Raw genomic sequence first — 23802 nt, 5'->3', positions numbered from 1 at the left:
GCTTTGGCCAATAAGCTGGCTTACCCCTTCCGGCTTCAATTCTGGATCCAGGATGCCCCCAGATGTTATCATAGCTAAATCACCACCGATCTACATGGGATGCTGCCGCCTGGATGCATACCGGGTTGAAGCCTCACTCAGCTGGCCAATTTTTTAAGTCAGAAGCTCCCCCCCACACACACACACACATACAACTTCAAAACAGTGTGGGCTGAGCAAGGCTTCGACCTGGGATGCATCTGGACAGCAGCATCCCACATAGATCGGTGGTGATTTAGCTATGGTAACATCTGGAGGCAACCTGGATTCAGAATTGAAGCCAGAAGCAGTAAGCCATCTTATTGGCCAAAGCTATAAGCCCCTAAGTCAAATTCAGGTATTAGTGAAAAGCAGGTATTGGTGTCAAAATTATGGATTTTGATATGACTCATGAATAAGTTGAGGGTAAAATATAGGAACATGTAACAAAGAATCTAAAGGATGAAGCAAAAGAAAACAATGCCAAAAGACTTACAAAATTCCAGCAGTTATAACTGTTTGTGCTCACACTAAAGGCTGGATGGATGAGAGAGTAGAGTGTGGGGTCAGTGCTTCCACAACAGATTACACACTTGCTTTTCACCAGGCCATGGTTCCCTTTTTTATGAGAGTTAAAGTACAGTACTTACATTGACCCTTGGATAAGTCAACTCAGGGTTTTTGGATCATTTTTTTTACTAAAATTTCTAGACTTATACATGAGCACTATTGAATCTTGTTCTGGAAGAATGTGTAAGTAAAAAGTAAAAGTTAAAGTAAAAGATGTTGGGTTTAAGAAAAAATGGCTGACATCCACAACAGTAGTGAGTGTCAGTCATGCCTCATGAGCTATACTGAGGATAAGCTGGAAAACATTTTGGGACTACATTGGGCCTTCAAGCTTCTAATTGCCACTTCTTACTTTTAATCTGCTAAACCTCCCAAACCACCTCATCCCTTTGAGCAACACACCAACCCATCCCAAACACTTACCTATCACTGTAATGTTTAACCCAGTGCTTTTTTCTGTACGGGAATGACCATTTTGAGCATGGCACGAGTATTCTTCTAGAGGATGCATACCCATTGCTTGAACCTCAAACTTTGCTGCTTTATTTTTTGCTTCCACAGTCTTGTTCTTAACAAACACATTTCCTCTGTAGAGAGTATATATTATAGGTGGAGTTCCTTGTGAGGAATTGCAGTATAAAATAAAATACTTCCCAAGCACTGCAACTTGGGAAACTGGTTGGGAAAGGACTGGCTTGGAAACCGGAGCTGAAAAGGAATGCAAAATTAGAACCTAAGTGGGTACATAAATGATCCAATTTAAAGTTGTTAAATGAAGAGTGAAGGTACACAAAATTGACAGGAAGCACTCTGTGTTTGAAGATTGCCCACCCCAAATCAATCCAGAATGCAAAATGGAACTGGTTGTGATGACACAGTGTGGATTAAAGGCACTCTGTACATGCTCAAAATCACTCTTTTCACTAGCCTAAAGGTGGGAATTGGGATGCAGCTCCTAGTGTTCCTCATCACTGGCTCTGTTGTATAAGCTTCTGTTGTTGACCTTTAAAGCCTTGCATGGGCTGGTCACTCTTTATTTGTCTGAACTTCTTTCTCCGTACATTCCCACTTATACCTTCCATCCTAGTAGTCAAGGTCTGCTGTCCCAGCCTAGAATCTCTACTGCCCCATCCGGTATTCATCCCTTCTCACTTGCTGCTCCTCACTCCTGGAACCTTCTACCCCCACGAACACAGATCATCACTTCTTTGACCACTTTTAAATCTGAGTTGAAGACTATCTTGTTCAGGGAAGCGTTCCCAGGCACTGTGTGATTATCTATCTGATATTTGATTGGATAGTTCATGTTGATGTTTTTAACTGTTGCCTGCTTATTTTAACCAATTCTATCTTATATTATTACCTATTGTTTTATACGTATTTTGTAGATTGTACGCCATTGGCAGGTTTCATTTTTATTGATTTGATCATTTGTATGTACAGCGCTGTGTACATTTACAGCACTATAAAAAATAAACTACAATAATAATAATAATAATAATCTGATGGGCCATGCAATGCAATAATAGCTAGAGGTCTGCATGATTCCCATCTCTAGTATAAGGGTACAAAATCTCCCAAGTCAATGTATGCTACAGAAAATCTGGCTCACTTGACTGAAAATGGAGTCTCAGGCTCAGTCCTGCTCATCTCCCAATGGCATCACCTCTCAAGAATTGCCATTATCAGGACCAGCATGTTTGGTCAGTCAACAAAAAGAAAAATGGAGCCCTGTCCTCTTCCATCCCCTTCCCCAAACATTCCCTATTCAGCCCACCCAGTAGGGCACTGACCTTTATATGCAAAATGCCTTCCATACACATGTTCTACTCATTCCATTTGAGCTCCTCTCTCTTTTCTACATAGGGGGTTAGGTTGTGCTCTTATGGAAGTGGATCAGATTCTGTGAGCACTCCATCAGTCCTTTCCCATGCATTTGACTGAGGAAATCTGTGATCAAATAACTACCCAAGCTCTTCACACTGACTGATATGAAATGATTGTTGTTGTTTTTCTGTTCTAATAATCATTGCTTGCTTATGCTTATCAAAGAAGATAAAATCCACTTACCATAAACACGTACCAAGACTGGGTCACTCTCCTTGACAATCCCTTTTACTTCAGCCCTACAAACATAGGCTCCACTATCAGATACCTGGGCTCTGTGTATATAGGTACTGGAGTTTCTCAATACTTTATTGTTCTTCAGGAGAAAGATGTCTATTGATTGAGGCCCATTAACCTGACATTGTACTACTAACAAGCTGGCTTCATCCAAGTTTGGTTTTTGAACAATCAATTCTGGTCTGGAAAACAGTTCTGCAAAATATAAGGAGGAAACACATAGTCAATCAAGACACTTAGGCGGGTTACAGACCACCATAAAGTACACGCTCTGCACGTACTAGGGTTAGGAAGGGCCGTATTAGGGTTAGGAAGGGTCTTACCTTCCTCACGACCCTTCTTCCTAGTACGCGCAGAGCGCGTCCTTAATGGCAGCACCCATCCGCATGTGCGCCGCCATTTTGACATCTTGGACGCATGGCGTCCAGACGTGTCGCAGTGGAAGTGACGCCACAAGGGTGTGCTTTGCCCCTCGCGGCGCCACTTCTGCGTTTTGAAAAGGAGCGCCATTTCGATGCTCCTTTTTTGCTGCGCCGGGAAGCCTCATGGTCTGGATGCTGGGGCTTCCCTCCGCAGCTAATGGCGGCGGCGGGAAAACAGCCGCTTGAGGGCGGTCTGTAACCCACCTTAGGATCTTTCCACATGATCAATGTATAATGTAATAAATATTATTATTTAATAAGGGCAAGGGATCCTTTCACATAGAATTTCTATTGTGGAAATATAATATTTTTCCATTGGTCAAACTGTAGTGTTGGTAATAAAGAAAGACAATGCTAGCCCTAAACTTCTTGTCCTTACTAAGTGTAGACACTAGAACACTGAATGACTGTTCTGAGTAAGTGTCTGAAACGCTTATTGGATTGTGCCTGTTTTACACCCATCATATTCCTTTTAATTATAATCTTTAGTATGGCTAAAATATTATTACTAAGAATAAAAATATTTACTATTTTAATCAATAGGTAATTTGACCAATACTTTGAGGCTGCAATCCTATCCTGGAAGTAAATCCCACTCAACGTGCATTGGACTGCAGTACAGAACCCAAAGCAATGGGGAGTTGTGAGTTTTGCATACTTCTTTGTCTTGGATGTCCATTTCTATAATAGGGAATAAAACTATTAAACCATTTAATATGGAACAAAATGATTAAAGTCAGTTTTTAGGAGATGGGATTACAAAATAATCTAATCTAAACAGCCTAGATTAAATCGCTAGTCCCAACTAGAGTAGACTCATTGAGTAGATGGGGTTTAAGTGTTGCTGTACTGTTTAGTCATCCGAATCTTCTCTTGTTGAGACTAGCAATCACATTTATGCTAATGACCACATGGCCTTCTCTGATTTAAGACTGGACATAATACAGAATATCAACTAGATTTTCCTCCTCCACCCCTTCCTACTTTGTTTACCATCTTTGTCTAATGAAATAGTTTAGGAAAAGTTGTGATCATTTGAGCTGGTGTAATTATAAATGTGGATTTTGGTGCTTATGTCACCACTGTTTCAGGTGGCATTGCTTGCATAATTAAGAAATTCAGCTCACATTAATATAAACAGTGTCCTGTATATAATATAAGTTCTTCTAGAGGAGCTCCTCAGCCTACTGTCCTTTTATTGCCTAACATACACAGTGGGAGTGACTCCTTCACTCTTCTTGAGCCTCATTCGAACTCAACCTTCCTCCTGCTGCTGGTTTTACTTCAGAGGCCCATACTTATCATCACAATCATTACTACCCAGTTAAGAAATAACTTTTTAGCATTTTCTATCACCTCTAACCTCTAACTGTCTCATAGATCAGGAGTTGCCACACCACCCATGAGGGGACTTTGGATTATTTATTCTTGTTAAAATTGTCCTAGTGCACCTGTTCATTTACATACTGATTCACTGATGATGGGAATAATTTTTGCCTAATATTTTCATCCAATTAGTTTAGTTTATTGCCCCCATAGAAAGGTACTCAAGCCTGTTACAGACAGCCAAAATAAAGCTGCTTCGAGTCACAGTGGAGGTATGGTATTTCAATGATGCATGCATCCTAAGAGTCCAGAAGCCACACCAAAGCCACGCCCCAGTCCTTAGGGCTGGAGCGTGGCTTTGGTGCGACTTCTGGACTCTTAGGACGCATGCATCATTGAAACACCATACCTCCACTGTGACTTGAAGCAGCTTTATTTTGGCTGTCTGTATGTATTATCAATATGTATTAATAAAATGGCACAATTAATGGCACATCAGACATTAAAGGGTTGGTCCTTCAGGAAATTAAAAACACATCTGCCCTGATATATAGCAACAATTTACAGATCTTGAAAATACCCCTGGGTTATTTGTGTGGAGTCTTTAAGCCCCAGCTGGGTAATCAGAAATTGATAAAATCTGGGGCTTTACATAGCCTTCAGACTGCTGCAGCTTGCCTAGAGGCCGAATGAAACATCACATGAATTGCTGCAGCTGCTAGTGACTTCCATGTCAGGGAGGGCAAAAAATCCATTCTGAACTTTAAAGAACCTAGCCCAAATCCTGATCCCTACCCCCAAAATAGATTCAGCCCCCTAGAGAGCTACTCAGATATATTCACCACCCAACCTGTTTAGTGCACACATGCATGCACAGGCACATACTGCATTTGAAGTTGGAGAGGTAGAATGCTACCTTCTTTGTGGGTTGGGAGGAATGAAATGGAAAGTATAGAAATAATGTGTACAGAAATGGTGAAACTCTTACTCCCCTGTGCTCCTCGCAATCACCCTTTTTGAGCTGACCCTGCACCGATTGATTAATGGTTATGGAGAGTGAAAGAGGCACATTGATCAGAACTCTCACCTAAGTCTCAAGACCTTCAGTTGACAAGATTCATATCCTTAACACCTAGGTATTCTAAGCACATGCTTACAGAGTCAGAATCACAGAGCTGGAAGGGACCAAAAGGGGACTACAATATTCTTCTTCAACAGTGGTGCCAGAACTGGATACAAGGTTCCATCTTGTATCTAGGCTACCTGAAAGATTTCCTCATCTTCTATGAGCCTTCCTAAATTATAGGTTCTTTGAAGGAAGGATTTCTCCCTGTCCTATTACTATAACGGGTGTATTTGGTGTGGATAAAGAGATCCTTCTCAGTGGCTGCTCTGAACTTGAGGAATTCCTTCCCATGGGAGGCTGTTTTTCCTTATCTATTCCCTTTCTGCTGGCAGGCAAAGACTTTTTAATATAGACAAGTCTTCAGCTTTTAAGTTACTTTAGCTGAAGACTCCTTCTAATGATGTATATTATGCATTTATCTTTTTACTACATTTTTAACTGATGTGGTTTAGTATTTTTAATATATCTATTTATTATTAATATTTTAAAAAATCAAATAGATGTGTTGGCTTTGTTTTTAACTTGATGTCCCATGCTAGAAGAAAGAGGGGATATGAAATAAGTAAGTAAATTATAGGCAAGCTTTGATGAAAATAGAAAAGTGCAGTACTATTACTTTCCCCAACTTAATTTACAAAAAAGAAAGAAAGAAAGTTGTGCAGAAGCCTGCCATGCAATACTAACACAGGTGAGGTAGAGAAAACTCTTACCAGTCACCACCACATTTGCTACACTGGTTTTGGACACGCTCCCCAGTTCCGCTTTGCACGTGTAGTTGTCATTATCTTCCATGGTGGCTATTTTGGAGTATGTCACTTTCTCTCTTCCCTTTGTACTGTTAAGGATGGTTCTGTTCTTCTGGATTAAAATCTCTGTTTGACCCTGAGAACCCAGGACAGTTGTACATTCAATGTCAATTTTATCTCCTTCTGTAATGTTTTGTGGAGGGTGGATTGTTATAATTGGATTGGTAAATGGTTCTGGAAGGGAAAGATTAAGAAACAAAACAAAACATACATAAAATATATTAAAGAATGTAATAGGAATTCACATTCTTTGACATTCATTCCTGCCAAAAAAAGGCTCTACCAATGTAAAAGAGATCTGTCAAGAATTATTTGATTTAAAATCCATGATTTTTGAAAGGAAAGACTTCAGGAATGAATCCAGTGCCAAAAATTTGAGATTGTTCCTTCTACTTTTTAAAGTTTAACACCTGGAGCAAGGGTGTCATTGGGTTGTTTAAAATAATATTTTAATTATGATTTCTGGCATAATGTAAGACAAATAGAAACAAAGCATTTTACATAGCAAAGTACCTGTTTTTAATATTTTAATTAATCCCACCCCTCCCCCCAAAGAATGCAGGAGCAACATTAAACATGTAATAATGTCTGTTTTGCGTAATGGTTAAGTATGAGGATGTACCAGTGACAGGTAATTAAAATAAAAAGACAACTACAATAAAAAGACAACCTCCGCATTTGCTGGAGTTAGGGGTGCAGGACCCCCGTGAAAGGGGGGGGGGATTTTTTTTACCTGAAAGAACTTCTCTAGGAATCTCTAGGTCTTCCAGTGCAACTCTGTCATCATAATCTGCTGGAAGTTGACTATTGAATTGTGCTGGAGGACCTACAAATGCCTAGAAAAGTATTCTCTCTATGAATCTGTAGGTCCTCCAGCACAACTTCTTGCAGAAGTTGACGACAGAGTTGCCCTGGAGGACTTAGAAATTCCTAGAGAGAACATATTAATAAAATCCATGAACAATCAAATCTGCAAAAGTCAAAGCTGCAAATGTGGAGGGCCGACTGTAATATGATACAAATTATTGAAGACTGTGTGCCGTGGTCACACAGAATGCAGAGCAGTTCTGATTTAAGGAAGAATGAGAGCAAGGAAGGAAGATGCACAGAAGGCGCTTGGCTCCATACCTTCCTTCTAAGCAGCTCCTCTTCCCAAAGAGATGTCTCATGGCTGGAGCTCTGAAACAAGATGTGAGCCTCACTAAGAGGAAGAAAAATATTTGGGAAGAGCTTGCTGCAGAGAGAGAAGGTGACAGAAACTCCCCTCCCTTCTGCACCCCCTGTGGACTCCCTGTCAGACCCAAATCCTATCAGTAGTCCCAACTGAGAAGACCCATGAAATTGAGTGTTGAATGGTGAGGCAAAATATGTGTAATTCCCATTAGTTCAACAAGTATATTGTCAATGGGCTATTAATAGAATTCAGGGCTTCGTTTAAATTAGGCACAATAACCAGCATCCTTGTATCTCCATCTGCCGCTTAGGCACAACCTTCGTTTTTGCACAGGACATAGAATTGATATGCACCACAAGGCCATCTAATTCAACATCCTGCCATGCAGGAATGCACAACACCCGACACAGGGCTCACTCCTCTAGCCATCTAAAGGATCATAGAATCAAAGAATCGTAGAGTTGGAAGAGACCACAAGGGCCATCCAGTCCAAACCCCTGCCATGCAGGAAATCCAAATCAAAGCATCCCCGACAGATGGCCATCCAGCCTCTGTTTGAAGACTTCTAAGGAAGGAGACTCCACTACACTACAAGGGAGTTTGTTCCACTGTCTAACAGCCCTTACTGTCAGGAAGTTCCGCCTAAAGTTGAGGTGGAATCTCTTTTCCTGTAGTTTGCATCCACTGTTCCACGTTCTAGTCTCTGGAGCAGCAGAAAACAAGCTTGCTCCCTCCTCAACATGACATCCCTTCAAATATTTAAACAGGGCTATCATATCGCCTCTTAACCTTCTCTTCTCCAGGCTAAACATCCCCAGCTCCCTGAGTCGTTCCTCATAAGACATGGTTTCCAGACCTTTCACCATTTTAGTCGCCCTCCTTTGGACACGCTCCAGTTTCTCAATGTCCTTTTTTAATTGTGGTGCCCAGAACTGGACACAATATTCCAGGTGGGGCCTGACCAAAGCAGAATAGAGTGGCACTGATGGTTGGCTTATGCATAACCAAGAATATAGGTACTGTTCTGCAGGATCAGAACAAAGATATATCCACATTGTACAAATATAGCATCCTGTAGAATCCTGGAATTTGTATTTTGGGAAGGGACTTAGAATTCACCATCAGAAAGCAATAGTGCCTCCACAAACTACAGGATTCAATAGGATGCAGCCCTGACAGTAAGAGTAGTGTCAGAGTGCTATAATTGTGCAATGTGGATGCAGCTCAAGAGTAGTGGAAGAGAGTTTGGAATTTTATTTTATAATATATATATTTTTTTAAATTATGAATGCTATTCATGCCATGCCCTTTTCCTTTTTAAAATAAGAATAACTCATGTTACTCTTTATTTGTCATTTGAAGAGTCATTGGTCACTGTTACATTACTTTTCCATTGCATTTATATGTGATAATTTAACAATACAAAAATGGTTCAAAATCCTTCAGAATGACCATGCACAAAAGAACACTCCAGATGGTCCCATACAGACAGGCCAAAATAAAGCTGCTTCAGGTCACTTTGGAAGTATGCTGTTTAAATGATGCATGTGTACTAAGAATCCGGAAGCCGCACCAAAGCCACAATCCAGTCCTAAGGACTGGAGCATAGCTTTGGTGCAGCTTTCGGACTCTTAGTACGCATGCATCATTTAAAAGGCATACCTCCAAAGTGACCTGAAGCAGCTTTATTTTGGCCTGTCTGTTCGGGCCCATTTGAAACCACTTGCTGAATTCAGCTAACACAGAGAAAGACAGTATTGCAGTAGCAGGCTGTGATCACCTGAATTAAACCTATCACTGAACTTCATGCATAGACCCACATGCATGCATCTGCATATGCAAAAATCTCTATCCATCTGATTTATACCTGTCTTTGTTCCTCCAACTTGCCACTGTAATATGGGAGCTTCATCAAAGTATTCTAATGAACACTCCTAGGATTTTATTACACAGGAGATGAGATGTCAACTTCCCTTCCCTATCCCATGCTTCTTGCGTAATCATGGCAAATACTTTCATACTAAATTGTGCTTATCCAGACATTATCCCATCCAGAAAGTGGGAGTAAAAGTGATCGCACAAAAGGCTTTCTCACTACATCACACTGATCCCGTGAATGAAGTGGAATTGCCACCTCATTTCCCAGCATTTGGTATTATTGGAACATCTCGTTAAAGCAATTCCACTTCACTGAAGAACATGACAGGATCAGTGCGATATAGTGAGAAAGCCTTTTGAACAAGCACTTTACTCACACTTTCTGGACATGATAAGGATGCCCGTCTCCATGTGATAAAGTCCCTAGTTCAGGAGTAAAACCAGTGTTTCCATACAGGTTCATGGAACATCTTTAAATAAATGAAAAGAGTCTAATAGATCTGTCCATCTGTTTTGGAAGATGCCCTCTTCCGCCTGGTGGGGGTGGGAAGAAAAGCTATGACAAATTATGGTCTCTTCCAAATGAGGCAAATATATTTGGAGCTTTTAGTATTTGTTGCTTTCATTCTGGGAGGGGCAAGGGTAGATATCCAAATGATGTTTCTGTTGTCCTGGATTATTTTCTGGCATTTCCCAGGACCAACTGCAACAGTTTATTCCTTTTAATTCAGAGAGATATTTCTTTTTAATTCTGAAACATATGGGAATTAATTAAATTAACAACACCAACAAAAAGAATTATAGTGCTAAAGCGCATCAGTAATGTAACACTTTTGCACTGTACATCTTTCTCTATTGTTGTTTTTTAAGAAAAATTCAGAAAGGAGAAAAATTGACCTTCAGACCTTAGGACCACCTCAGCAAATGATGATCCAGTTTTGAAGAACACATTAGGAAGAGCCTTAGTGCAGATCTAAGAAATCATTACAAACAGCCTCTGCAAAGAATGGAATTGGTGGCTGTGGAGGAAACAATAACTGGCAAAACCTGGCATAACCCAAGAAGTGGTATTGTGAGAACTTGCACTTCTTTAGATCAGTCTAGAAAAACCTTATGATTGCAGTGCATATAAATATAAATAACAGTTAATACAGTAGAAGATGGAGGCTACCTTTTTTTAAAAAAAGATGTCATGGCATAAGAATGAATAAATAAACAAATTAATAAAATGTGTAGAAATGGTTGTCTAAATGTTAAAAATCAGACCAACTTACCAACAACAGTAACTATAGTTCTGTTACTGGGCTCTGACATTTCTTGGCCTGTCACTGAATTCATTCCGACAGTACATTCAAATCGCAAAATCTTGTCCCCTGCCTCAATGGGAAATTCAAAGTCAGCAAAGTTTTCATTGACTGGTCCCTGTGTTCTGTTCTTTATATGTGGAACTGCAGACTGTTGGATTTTATAAAATGTGAAATAAAAGGGAGGTTTTTCCTCTGGTATTTCACAGCGTAAAGATACTTTCTCTCCTTCCATCACTTGTTCTTTCTGAACAGTCAGTTTTGGTTTCGTTATTCCTTTTGGAAAGGAAAAAATCAGAAGGCATTAATCAATGTGTTCATTTGAGGGACAAACTAGATGTTCCTTAAAACATTCTGAGGCAACCCTTGGGACACTGATCTGCTTTAAACAATACCATGACACTTGTTAAGCAAGTAAAAGAGGGTGGGAGAAATAAAGCTGATGTACATCTGTATAAAACCAATATTATAACCAAAAGCAGATGAAAGTAATGAAGATCAGAAGACCAAAGTGACAATTGCTTGGGACACCAATATATGGTAGAAAAACAAATGGAAAAGAATTAGGAAAAACTCAGTCACATTAATACAAAGGAAAGGTTGTGATCAGTCTTTCATACATTTAAATCAGAGCTTAGAATGTCATTACTAAGCATTAATGGATAGAGTTATTTTTATAAAAAGGACCACATTACATCATATTGCTTATGAGCAGAGACTCACACTACTTTTTATTTGTTTTAAAACTCACTTTAAAAAAACAAGAATGGACAAAAAAAGTTCACCACAATGGTCTATTCCCCTCCCCCCCAAAAAAACTCTTAAAATAAGAAGCCATTCCCTTCTCTTTTTGTGTCATATTTTTTTAGACTGTAAATCTGAGGGCAGGGAACTGTCAAATTAACTATCTGTAAACTGGTTTGGGAGCCTTTGTGGCTGAAGAGCGGGGTATGAATACTCTAAATAAAAATAAATAAAAAATATTCCTTGTTAGGCCCAAAGTAACAATATCAGCAGTCAACATATTGCTTTACAAAAATACTGATGGTACCCACTTATTGCATCAAAGCATCACACACTAGGGTTAACTTGTGTATAACAGGTTACAATGGGTCCTTTGTATCCACTCAGGTTTTGGCTCCAGGAGCCATGTGGAAACCAAAATCTATAGATAATCAAATCCCATTATAAACAATGGCATAGTAAAATGGTGTCCCTTTTATAAAATGGCAAAACCAAGTGGAAACTTCTTTGGTTTTGATTATTTTCCAGCCATGGACGGTTGAATCCGTGGATGCAGAATCTGTGGCTATGGAGAACCAACTGCATTTCTAATGTCTGGCATAAACAGCGACATTGTTTTAGCATCCAGACCAATTTTTGACAAGAAAACATCCAGAGAATGAAGAAACACCTACCTTTCACTTTAACAGTCACAGGATCACTGAACTTTATTTTCCCCTCTGCTCTCAGCGTGCACTCATATTCTCCTGAATCAGAAAACCGAGCCTTTGGGATTGTATACTGTGCCCAGGCTTGTTCGGATGTGCTGTTGAACAGAACTTTGTTGTACTTGGAAAATGAAAAGATGTAACTCAGTCTGAAGTGTTCACTCTTAATGACATCTGCAGAACAACTGAGGGTGAGTGGTTTTCCATTCTGCACCTGGTCAGGGGGATTAGCCCAGAGTGTAATTTTTTGGATGGTGAACACTAGAAAGGAAGAGAGATGCCAGGGACACTGAGGTTAAGCAACAGTGCAGTGCCCTTTTTTTCAAAATGAGCTCCAAGTCATTCATACATAGCACTGCAAGAATGTCAGCCACTTCAAGAAACCTGAGTTGATTAGTGCAATGTATTTTAATCAATCAATGAAACAGTGAAAACTACATATACTGAAATATAAGTAAAACAATTGTTCCAAAGAAAGGGTCATCTTACCAGTGCTTTTGGAAGATGTACATACAGTTTGCAGCAATTACCATCTTAGAAGATATAGGCCTGTTACAGACAGCCAAAATAAAGCTGCTTCGAGTCACAGTGGAGGTATGGTGTTTCAATGATGCATGCGTCCTAAGAGTCCAGAAGTCGCACCAAAGCCACACTCCAGCCCTAAAGACTGGAGCATGGCTTTGGTGTAGCTTCTGGACTCTTAGGACGCATGCATCATTGAAACACCATACCTCCACTGTGACTCGAAGCAGCTTTATTTTGGCTGTCTGTAACAGGCCATAGTCCTTTCTATGAAGGCAAGAGAAGGAAGGGAAATATTTCTGTCATGATGCAGCACCCCTAGTTCCCTGACAGACCAGGCTGAACACCTCACCAAACTATAGATCCCGGAATTACAGAGGATGGAGCCATAAAGTGGTGTCAAACTGCTTTATTTCTGCAATGTGGCAGGTCACTACAAGATATCTTAACACTTTTGCTGTAGTTTATACTTTGATAGCACAGAATGAAGCAAGCAGACACTTTTCAAGTAATGCCTGGGAATGGGAATGTCCCTTCAACCCAATGGAGCAAGACTGGTTTACCACAGCTCCATCCTCCACAGAAACACCTTCCTTCTGTTCCTCCACAGATCATTTCCTCCTGTGGTGATAGGCTTTTTTGAAACAAAAGATTCTTACATTGTTAACCTGAGATAACAATGTACCTCTCTCTGAATAAGAATATCCAGTGGCATTTCAGCCACATTCCTTTGGTGACTCACCACCATACGTCTTTATCAAACGGTGAGAGGTTTTTGAGATTATATGAGAGGACAGTGATGACTCATCAACTCCTAATCTTGCTAGAAATTGTAGACTATCATACAGCATCCCAATTCCTCTCTGAAAGCAACTCTGGAATTTAAATGAGCTCAAGGAGCAGCTTCCTTCCCCCCCCCCCCCAAAAAAAAACTTCAATGCATTCATTCAATGTTTTGGCATGACTGGATCAAAAGGAGTGATGAGCTGCATAAAACAAAGCCATGGTACAAGCATAATCAATCAATCAATCAATTGATATAACTGATTTACATATGAACATGATTATATTATTATGCTCTTCCCTTTGCTGTCTCAATTGCTGAAACTTTAAGAGCAACAATTCACAATCCCAATTGTCTCCCAATTAAAGTTTGTGCCACCTGTCAATTTAAGGGAACTCCAGGAATTTCATAGGGTTTTGTAAGGCAAAGAATACTCAGAAGTGGTTTTGCCATTTCCTTCCTCTGAAATGTAGTTTACAGCACCTGGGATTTGTTGGTAGTTTCCCTATCCCAGAACTGACCGGTGCTGACTCTGCTCTTTACATACACTATCATTTTTTATTTTTAATGTTTTTGTATTAGCAACTTTAAAAAATATATATTCAGTGTACTTGAGTAGACAATTGCATCACTACAAAAAAGAAGGACATGGCCACATAGCCCGAAAAACCCACAAAAAACTATGGATGCCGGCCTGCGGCCATGAAAGCCTTCAACTTCACAAAGGACAGGAAATATAGGTTGATTTGAAGGCTGGGAAGCTACAGAGGAAACAGTCCCGGAAGGCAGGAAAGATACAGAGCAGAGAGAGTGGAAGCAGGGCAGCTAAAGGAAGGGGGGTGGAGAGTGAGTAGTGTTGTAAGATATGGGGCCCTTAGGGAACACGACTTGGAAAGGGGCCTGAGGAAAAGAAAAGCCCAAAGCCCATACAGAATTGACAAAAGGAGAGAATAGTGGGGAAAAGGGGTTGTGAGTGGAAAGATTTCATGCACAGTATCAGAGAAGAGGACAGGTTTTATGTTGGTGGAAAGAGACTGGTGCTTGGAAAAGTTACTTTTGCAGACAGTAATAGAATCCCCACCCTGCATAGCCAATACATTTGCTGGGTGAAGCATTTGAAGAATTTTAATCCTCAAAGTAAATTTTCCAAGCTATGCATAAGCCTGGACAGGCAGGACATAGACTCAGGCCCATTATCAGAGCCAGGAAAGTTACTTTTAAAAAGTAACTGAATTAAAAACCCCAGTAGTTTGTTACTTAAATTGTTACACATTTAAAAATTAACTCTTTGTTTGCCTGTTTCTCAAAAAACAAAACAAAAACAAAACACCAATTCACTCTCATATATGTACTTTTTAGCTACTTTCTAAGAACATATGTATGGATGAAGCAACAGGAGGCACAACACAAGCCAGCAATAATTATGTGGTACTACTTTGCCATCATTTACTGGAGCTACATCCCAGCAATTATAATGTTAACTAAAAGCTATACAGAAAACAAGTAAAGTTGTTAAGTTCTGATTGTAATGCAACTTAGCAATATCTTTGTCATTCAAGAAAGGTGATGAAAAACAACTCATAGGGGACAACATTAAACGACACAACATAACATTAGTTAAAAGAGCATATAAAACCAATGTATATTAAAATCCATCAATAAATACTTGAAATTTTGTAATTTAAAAGTAATTCATAATTTAAAAGTAATCTGGATATATCAAGCTATTTCTAAGCTCTGGTTAGAAATGACTGCAGGACGTTAAAAGAGAAAGAGTGGAATTAAAGCAGAATGTGATGCTGGAGAAGAACACTAAAGATTCCATGGACAGTAAAAAAGACAAAGAAATGAGTCCTAGAGCAGATCAAGCCTGAAATCTCCCTGGAAGCCAAGGTGACCAAATTGAGACTGTTGTACTTTAGCCACATCATGACAAGGCATGATTTGAAACAATAATGCTAGGAAAGGCAGAGGGTAGTTGAAAGAGAAGAAGACTGCAGGCCAGATGGCAGTAGTATCACTAAGGTGGGGGGTGCGGACTGTATCAAGTGATACCCTAATGGAGAGTGACACCATTGCTGCTCACACATTTTTTTTTATTTTTAAGAAAAATATTTTTTTTAATTTTAAAAAATATTTATTTCTTTTAAAATTTTCTTTAAAAACATCACCTTTTATCAAATTTTCACTTTAACCATATGAAACTATGCATATGTAAATGCACTGAGGTGGTGTGTATGATATTGTTATTTAAAGGTATAATTTTAAAATTGCTAGTTGTTTTATGTCACAACTGTTCAGTGATATGCAGAAATTATGATTAACGAGTAACATAGTGCAAAAACTATTACCAAAGATTCTGTATTGTGTGGTATGGGTGGAGGTGAATGGGCTCTGTGTGACACCATGAGTTACTGCACTGAATGATATCAACCCACTGCCAGGTTCCAGGAATTAAAAGTATGTGGCTGAGACAGGTACAGATCCAATGGGAAAACAGGAAAAGAGGAAAAGATAATCTGTGATGAGTTGGTGTGTAGTTCCAGGAAGAAAGGAATAGAAATAAATGCAATGGGAAAGCTGTAAAATAGCATTTATCCCACCTGATTTTGAAAACTGAGCAGGGCCAACCCTGGTTAGTACTTGAATGGGAGACCACCAATGAATGCCAGATGCTGTAGGCTACATTTCAGAGGAAGAAAATGGCAAACCCACCTCTGAGTATTCCTTGCCTAAGAAAACCCCATGAAATTCATGGGGTCACCATAGGTTGACTGGCAAGTTGAAGGTATATACATTAAGAGAGAGAGAGTGTGTGTGTGTGTGTGCGCGCGCGCATGCACGCATGCATAAAAGAAAACACAGTATGGGATACAAGGAGTCAACAAAGAAGGGTCTAAAGAGAGAACCACAAGTGTACAAAAATGATTTGATCACCTTGATCAGCATGGTGATCCAGCCCTGCTGTGTACATGGAATTGTGAATTGCTGTGTTTACATGATCTGATACAGCATATTGTATCTTTAAGATACAGTGACCTGAATCCTATTATTAATCCCGACTAGAATAGACCCATTGAATTGACTAGATATATGCACACATTGACTCACAATTCAATAACTGATTTAATGGATCCACCCTAGTTGGAACTAACCAAGAGGGTGCTGGCCAGTAAGTAATAGCCCACCCATTGTACAAATCCTGTTTGCCCAGTTTGCTGCCCACATTTTGCTTTAAAACGAAACCAAATAATCCAGAGAACTTTGGGATTTTAAAATATATCACATGTTTGATTGCATGTTCTCTGAGCACTGAACTAAATGTAGTGCAGCAGAACCATGAATAAGATCTACAGCAGGTTTAAAAACTGCTGCTGTGTGTGGGGACCGACCAATCACTTAAAAAAAATTGGTGGCTTTTACCAAATCTAACAGGTAATAATATTAAGTGCAGGGTGGATATGGATGTGCCTTCCCATTGTCTGTCAACCTATGGCAACCCTATGGCAAGAAATACTCAAAGCTGGTTTGCCAGTTACTTCCTCTGAAATATAGCCTGTAGTATCTGATATTCATTGGTCTCCCATCCAAGTACTAACCAAGGCTGATCCTTGCTTAGCTTCCAAGGTCAGATGGGATCTGATGCCTTTGGAGTATTTAGGCAGGGAGGGGCTCATTATTTCCTGTGCCTGTCATCTTATAACTAATGTCACACCAAAAGCTGATATTTGACTTTGGAGTAAAACATCCCAGTAATTGTACAATACCTGCATCTCTTGCCTAAAAAGAGAAGGAATAACTTGAGAAGTGGAACATGTGATTTTAGTTTGGAAAATGGTGTGCTGTTTAATTATGATGATGAATTTTAAATGGAGAATGTTTTAATACGTATATATTTTATTTGTTCTTTTAAATTTATGTGTGTTTTTATTGAGATCTTTTAACCGATATTGTTTGTCTGTTAAGTGTTGTTGTTCCCCACCTTGATCCATGGGGAGTGGCAGGTAATAAATAATAATAATAATAATAATAATAATAATAATAATAATAATCCCTTTCCTCCAGTGCTAAGTGTTCAGTCTGAATTAAAGTGCCATGTAGCTGCTAAAAGCAAAGAAACTCAACTGATACACACTAGCTTTAGCGGCTTATTTCAGGCTGGTTGGTACACTAGCCAGGAGATTTTGATTAGAAGAGAAAACCATAAACATATGTATATATAAACCATGAGAATATATCACTCTATTCATCCTGTTAAAAGAAATACTGTTAACAGATATACATGTACATTTTCACCAAAATATAATAGGCCAAAATCCTCCTTTTGTAAATTAAGAATATTTTCTCCCCTACCATATCCAACTCATTACCCCAATAAGCCTGAAAGTCTTCAGACTGCAAAGATGTATAAAAGTTGCAACTCACCGCCATCTTGAGCTTTCAGCTTGCAACCTGGGGGTAAAAAACACACCAAAGGCAATATTGTCAAAAAAATCAATATGAGGGAAGAAAAAGTTGTTACTGTTGTTGCTGTTGCTGCTGCTGATATTTCACCCAGAACTTACATTGTAAGAGGATCAACAGCAAAACACAATACATCTCGTCATTGGAATCAAGGTATGAAACTCCAGAATGAGGAAAAGTTCATTAGCTCTGGTAGATCCCTTTGTCAAGGACCTTCAATCATGAAGGATTTTCAGTTTCTTTCCCAGATACGAAAATTCAGAAGCGTGACCTTGCTGTTGCAGAAACAGAGTGGCTATGTTGTTTCAGGACTATGTGCTACAGACTGGCTAGATACTGGTCAAGTAATCATTCCCATTACTGGAAACTGGAAGTGGCAAACAATGAAGATCTATCTGCTGCAAACAGGCAGATTTCTGCTCAGGAAGTGACTGGCCTTTTCCTGAGGGAGTCAGTGAGCGCATTTGCTTTGTTCAGTTTCTTAAGGTACATTTGAAAACAAGAAGTACTAGTGACACTTTTCCGGTGATTTGAGTCATTATTTTAATGCCAGTCCTCCTTGGCTGTTCAGTTTCCCATATAAGAATACAGTACACTACAAAACATTTGAATTTATACGTAACTCACTTTAGATATGCTTTCATAGAGTTTGGTCATATATGCCTCTTCTTTGCCAGATTTTGTGAAACACAGTTAGGGTGGTTCCCCAAGTGAGGCTAAAAGCACTCTTTTCTCCAACTTTATTATTAGAAGTTGAAGATGCTCAATAGGTGCAGAGAAGCCAGAGACAGCCATTTTTAATTAAAATCCCCATAAATGCATTATTTGAATCTTTTGCTCTTGTAAAAAATATAATCCCCCGTCAATCTCTCTCTTTTTTGGTCCCACCCTACATTCAAGATGGTTTACAACAATTTAAAATTACTATGTCATAAAATACATTAAAATCAGTTTAAAATGCATGGAAATGCATTAGAACTACAGGGTAAGCAGGGATCTCATATAAAACCTGTTCTTTATATAAAATGGCAGATATCTACCAGAGTACATTTAACTGGCAAACATCTACTGGCAATTGCATACTCTCCAGCATTTCACAGAAGAAGACTGAGACATGTGTGGCCATGAAATATCTGTCATCAAGATGGTGAAAGTTATTGATGAAGAAGATCACACAAGCTAGAAGCTTTAGCTCTTGCCTGAGACTATTGGGAAGGGCAAGAATCTGCCCTCCTGTTCAGTTAAGGATGCAAACTACTTCTACACTTTGAACTCAGTCGGCAGTGGCTGAAGTAAGCCCAGGACAAAGCAGAGAGTAGGAGCAAGAGAAAAAAACTGAGATGTTTGAAATGCAGTTGAAAAAGTGGAACAACAGAGGCTTAAAAGGGACTTTCCCTGCCAAAGCAGGCTATCTGGATTGTATGCAAATAGCTAGATTAGAGGTTCTCAATCTGTGGGTTGCGACCCTTTTGGGGATCAAACAACCCTTTCACAGGGGCCGACTAAGACCATTGGAAAACATATATTTCAGATGGTCATAGAAACCGAGACAAAAATAATTTTATGGTTGGGGGTCACCACAACATGAGGAAGTATATTAAAAGGTCGCAGCATTAGGAAGGTTGATATCTATCTATCATCTATTTACTGTAGAGGAAAGCTGGAGAACATGTAGCTCTCCAGCTCACATCAGCAGCAGCAGTGGCATCACTAAAAGGTTTGGGGGGGTTCAGACTGCATTGAGTGACACCCAGAAGAGGGATGCCACCTGGCTGTGCCCTCTTACTCTTTCGGTGCAGGAGGTGTCCTTCCGGCTACTCCTTCTCTTTCCCAGGGGAGAAAGCCCAGGAATGGAGTTGCTAGAGGGGTGAATGTGTGCAGCCTTCCCATACTGGATGACCCCATGGTTAGTGAGACAACTGACCAGCAGCATCCATCTATCAGCCTGTACATATCCCATCTCTTCTGATTTTGGGAGTGAAGCGGGTTCAGGACTGACTATTATTTGGATGGACTAACACCAGGGGATCCTTCCTGAAAATCTGGAGAGCCACTACTGCCAATTGGAGGGGGCAATAGCAGTCTAGATGGCCCAGATGGCGGCGGGGAGTGGGGAGGCTCACCTCTTGCTGGCTAGAGAACAAGAAGTGTTATTTCTAAGAGTGTTTGAATGATGAAAGCTAATTCTGCATGACATTTTAGTCTGCTATACAGCATTATGCAAAAGTCATGCACACACGTTAGCATCTCATTTGAAAGCAAAGCAAAAGTGTTTAATCATGGCGCCATTTCTGCCAGTTGGTTGTTGCACTCCTGTGTTCCAGTCCGCAGGGTCAATCTTCATACTGATGCAGTTGTTCAAAGATCAAATACCTGGCTCGGTGGCATGCAGAATCCCACCACAATCCACTCCTTATTGTCACTGCAAAGCAAAACAATGATGTGGAATGTTTGGTTTTGACAGTGGATCCATATCAGGGAACACCTATTTTTTCCTATGTGTTGATCAAAAGAAGAGTTGTGTTTCAAAAACTTTATGCAAGAGAAACCTCCGTATCTTTTGTTCATTAGCATTCCACTGCAGTCTTTCCCACACCCACCATATGGGCTGGAACGGCAGTGTTTATTTTAGCAAAGTAATTTTTTCCACAGGCTCTGTTCACAGGGTCTGCAAACTGTCTTTCTCCAGCTATTCCTCAACTATTTGTGAAGACTGGGTGCAGTGCAGAGTTTCCAGACAGCCTCCTCAAATCAATGAAACACACCTGTGTTCCCAAATGATTCTAGTGTGAAGACACAAACAGAATACAATAAATAACAAATGATGGAAAGGAAATAAGGAGAGGGTCAGATCAAAGTAAAAAATTTCAGATAAAGAGAACTGTAGCCCTCCATGTACAAAATTGGCAGTAGCAGTTGAAAATGTCCATTATATTTGTTGGATTTTCTTCCAGGTCAATGGGATAAAGCTTTACAAAGAACAAAAACTAGACAACCCTTTGAATGCTGTCAGTCACATTTTCTTCTCTTTCTTTTATTCCCTAATTGATATGTGTTTACTTTGTATACAGTGGGGAGAATAAAAACAATGCTGGGTTTCTGAGGGTGAAACAAATAGCCATGTATTACCATATAGACAGAACAGACAGGTGATTATTATCGAATCATCGAATTGGAAGAGAGCCCAAGGGCCATCCAGTCCAACCCTCTGCCATGCAGGAAGTCACAATCAGAGCATCCCCGACAGATGGCCATCCAATTTCTGTTTAAAGACCTCCAAGGAAGGAGACTCCACCACTCTCTGAGGAAGTGTGTTCCACTGTCTAACAGCTCACACTCTCCAGAAGTTCCTCCTAAAGTTGAAGTAGAATCTCTTTTCCTGTAGAACATCCTGTAGAACATCCATTGTTCCGGGTCCTGTTCTCTGGAGCAGCAGAAAACAAGCTTGCTCCATCCTCAATGTGACACCAGTTTGTTGGGGGCACTTAGCTTACATAGTTTTTTTGTGGGTTTTTAGGGCTATGTGGCCATGTTCTAGAAGAGTTTGCCAGCATCTGTGGCTGACATCTTGATGCCAGCTACAGATGCTGACGAAACGTCAGGAAGAAACTCTTCTAGAACATGGCCACATAGCCCTAAACCCCCCAAAAAAACAATGGATGCTGGCCATGAAAGCTTTCAACTTCAAATTACACTTTGTAAAATGCTCAGGATATCAGTAAGTGGTATAGAAATGTACTTGCTATTGTTATTAATGTATGATTAATGTATAATGTATGATCTTCTCTAGTTTAATACTAGCAGAAATTACATATAAAATGTGCAAGGAATCCAGATTTATGAATGGATCATCATAGATCAATCTGATGTATAAGTTGAGAACAGGTTTGGGGGGCCAAAATTATGCATTTTCATATGACCCGTGGATAAGCTGAGGGTAAAACTAGGATCTAAAGGATGAAGCAAAAGAAAAACAGTGCTAAAGAACTTACAAAATTCCAGCAAGCATAACTATTTATGTTCATACTAAAGGCTGGATGGATGAGAGAACAGAAGTCGGTCAGTGATTTCAGGACAGATTACACTCTTGCCTTTCACCCGGGGATGATTTGTTTTTTTATAAAAGTACAGTACATATACTGACCTGTGGATAGGTCGACTCAGGTTTTGGGGTTAAAATTTTTGATTAAAATCTCTAAACGTATACATGAATATTTACAGTAGATGGATTCCCTAATCTTAGTCACACCCCTGTGTTTGATTCAAAGAAAAAGGATGTAAGTGAACTTTGAAGAAAGACAGATGATTTGCAAACTCAAATGTACTTCTTTAATTGTACTTTTTTTAATGGGTGTAGTTTTAAGCTGTAATGTACATTAGTCTTTGGCAGTATAAATCAAGGAAGTCTCGCAAGGTTTGGTCTTTGTTCTCATAGCTTTCCGTATTTACAAAAAGTCTCCTTTGTTTCTCTCCAGATTGGGACGTGTTCTTCCCATGCCTACAAGTTCAGGTGCAAATTGTGCTACAGTCTTTCTATTGCATACATTACTGTGGCATATTGCCATAGGAAGGAAGTATTTTTCTGTGCAACAACGTCTAGCAACAAGCACCCTTGTCACCATTTAACAAGCTTGGTCAGAGAAAAATAAAATGGTAGTCATGACAATAAATGACTGGGAAGTGGGGAGTAATTTGTAGGTTTGTTAGCACTGTGTTTATGTTCCTTATTCTGCTTGTTAAAATATATTTATCACAAATTTTTGAAATGTTGGCCAGGTGCCATTTGGCTTCTCCAAGATGGGATAAGGAGACAGAAAAGAAAGAGTGCACTCTTTCTCTCTCTCTCTCTCTCTCTCTCCATTGTAGGCAAAAATTTAAATCTCCATGCAACCTCAGGCCAGTCATGAAGGCTGCATCTGCACTGCAGAATTAATGCAGTTTGTCACAGCTTTAACTGCTGTGGATCAATGCTATAGAATTCTATTCTTTGTACTTTTGTGAGATAGTTAACCTTCTCTGTCAGAGAGTTTTGGTTCCACAACAAACTACAAATCCCAGGATTCTACAGGATGGAGCCATGACCATTCAAGTGGTAACAAACTCTATTAATTTTGCAGTGTGGCAGCAGCCTATGCCTCAACATACTTCACAGGAGTTTAGTGAAAATAACATATGGAAGAGAATAATATCACAAAAACTCTGAGCAATGTGTAGGAAGAAAGGGTTTCAGAAAGTAAGACTGAGTTTATTTGCTAGTTCCAAGTAAAGTGGAACTATTGAATCAATGGAATTTATAGAAGAATTGACATACCAAGTTAACTTCGATTCAGTGAGTCTATTCCAGTTGGGACCAACAAATGGATTCAGGCCATAGTCATTAAAAGGCATATCCTACATGCCGTTCTGGAAGTGAAAGGCAAAATAACTTGAAACCTTCTAGAAGACAAATGTTTAAAATAAAATGGTATTTCAGAATAAGTCCAGATCTTCATCTGTACAATTTCCACTCTGCTTCTCATTTCCACCACATCACCCCAGCGAGGATGTGGACCTCCTGAGCTACAATCTGAAAGAAATTTTTGTGTTGAATAAATGTGAGCAAACTGGAGTTATACCGCCCAAGAAAGAGGTGTGATGTGTGGAGTAAACCAGCCTGTTGAAGGATCAAGAGCAGATGTCCAGCAGTTTTCCTACACTTAGTACTATCTATAGAAGAACAGGAGTGACTTTTACCAGCTTCAACCAATACACAAGCATTGACACTTACCCAGGTTTGGTGAACCTTAACTCCATAGCCCAAGTAATGTTGTGACTAGACTCTTATAATGGTGCT

The 23802-nt window shown here is 39.6% G+C and overlaps 1 protein-coding gene across 1 annotated transcript in view; it reads right to left on the bottom strand.

The window, feature by feature from the left end:
• The window catches only part of PECAM1 (platelet and endothelial cell adhesion molecule 1), a 55641-nt gene extending 37271 nt beyond the window's left edge, over positions 1-18370 (bottom strand). The window contains exons 1-7 of the mRNA XM_089476950.1: positions 18071-18370; positions 17931-17957; positions 12167-12460; positions 10719-11024; positions 6297-6566; positions 2659-2907; positions 1012-1296 (exon numbers count right to left, since the gene is read on the bottom strand). Coding sequence (XP_089333076.1) covers positions 1012-1296; positions 2659-2907; positions 6297-6566; positions 10719-11024; positions 12167-12460; positions 17931-17957; positions 18071-18104 — 1465 coding nt within the window. The 5' untranslated portion in view covers positions 18105-18370. The remainder of the gene's footprint in view (positions 1-1011; positions 1297-2658; positions 2908-6296; positions 6567-10718; positions 11025-12166; positions 12461-17930; positions 17958-18070) is intronic.
• Positions 18371-23802: the final 5432 nt, after the last annotated feature.

This window comes from Sceloporus occidentalis, unplaced genomic scaffold, assembly GCF_023333645.1.
Source record: "Sceloporus occidentalis isolate IW3139 unplaced genomic scaffold, rSceOcc1.0.p SCAF_1, whole genome shotgun sequence".
Lineage (NCBI taxonomy): Eukaryota > Metazoa > Chordata > Lepidosauria > Squamata > Phrynosomatidae > Sceloporus > Sceloporus occidentalis.
This window is presented reverse-complemented; position numbering and strand designations above follow the sequence as displayed.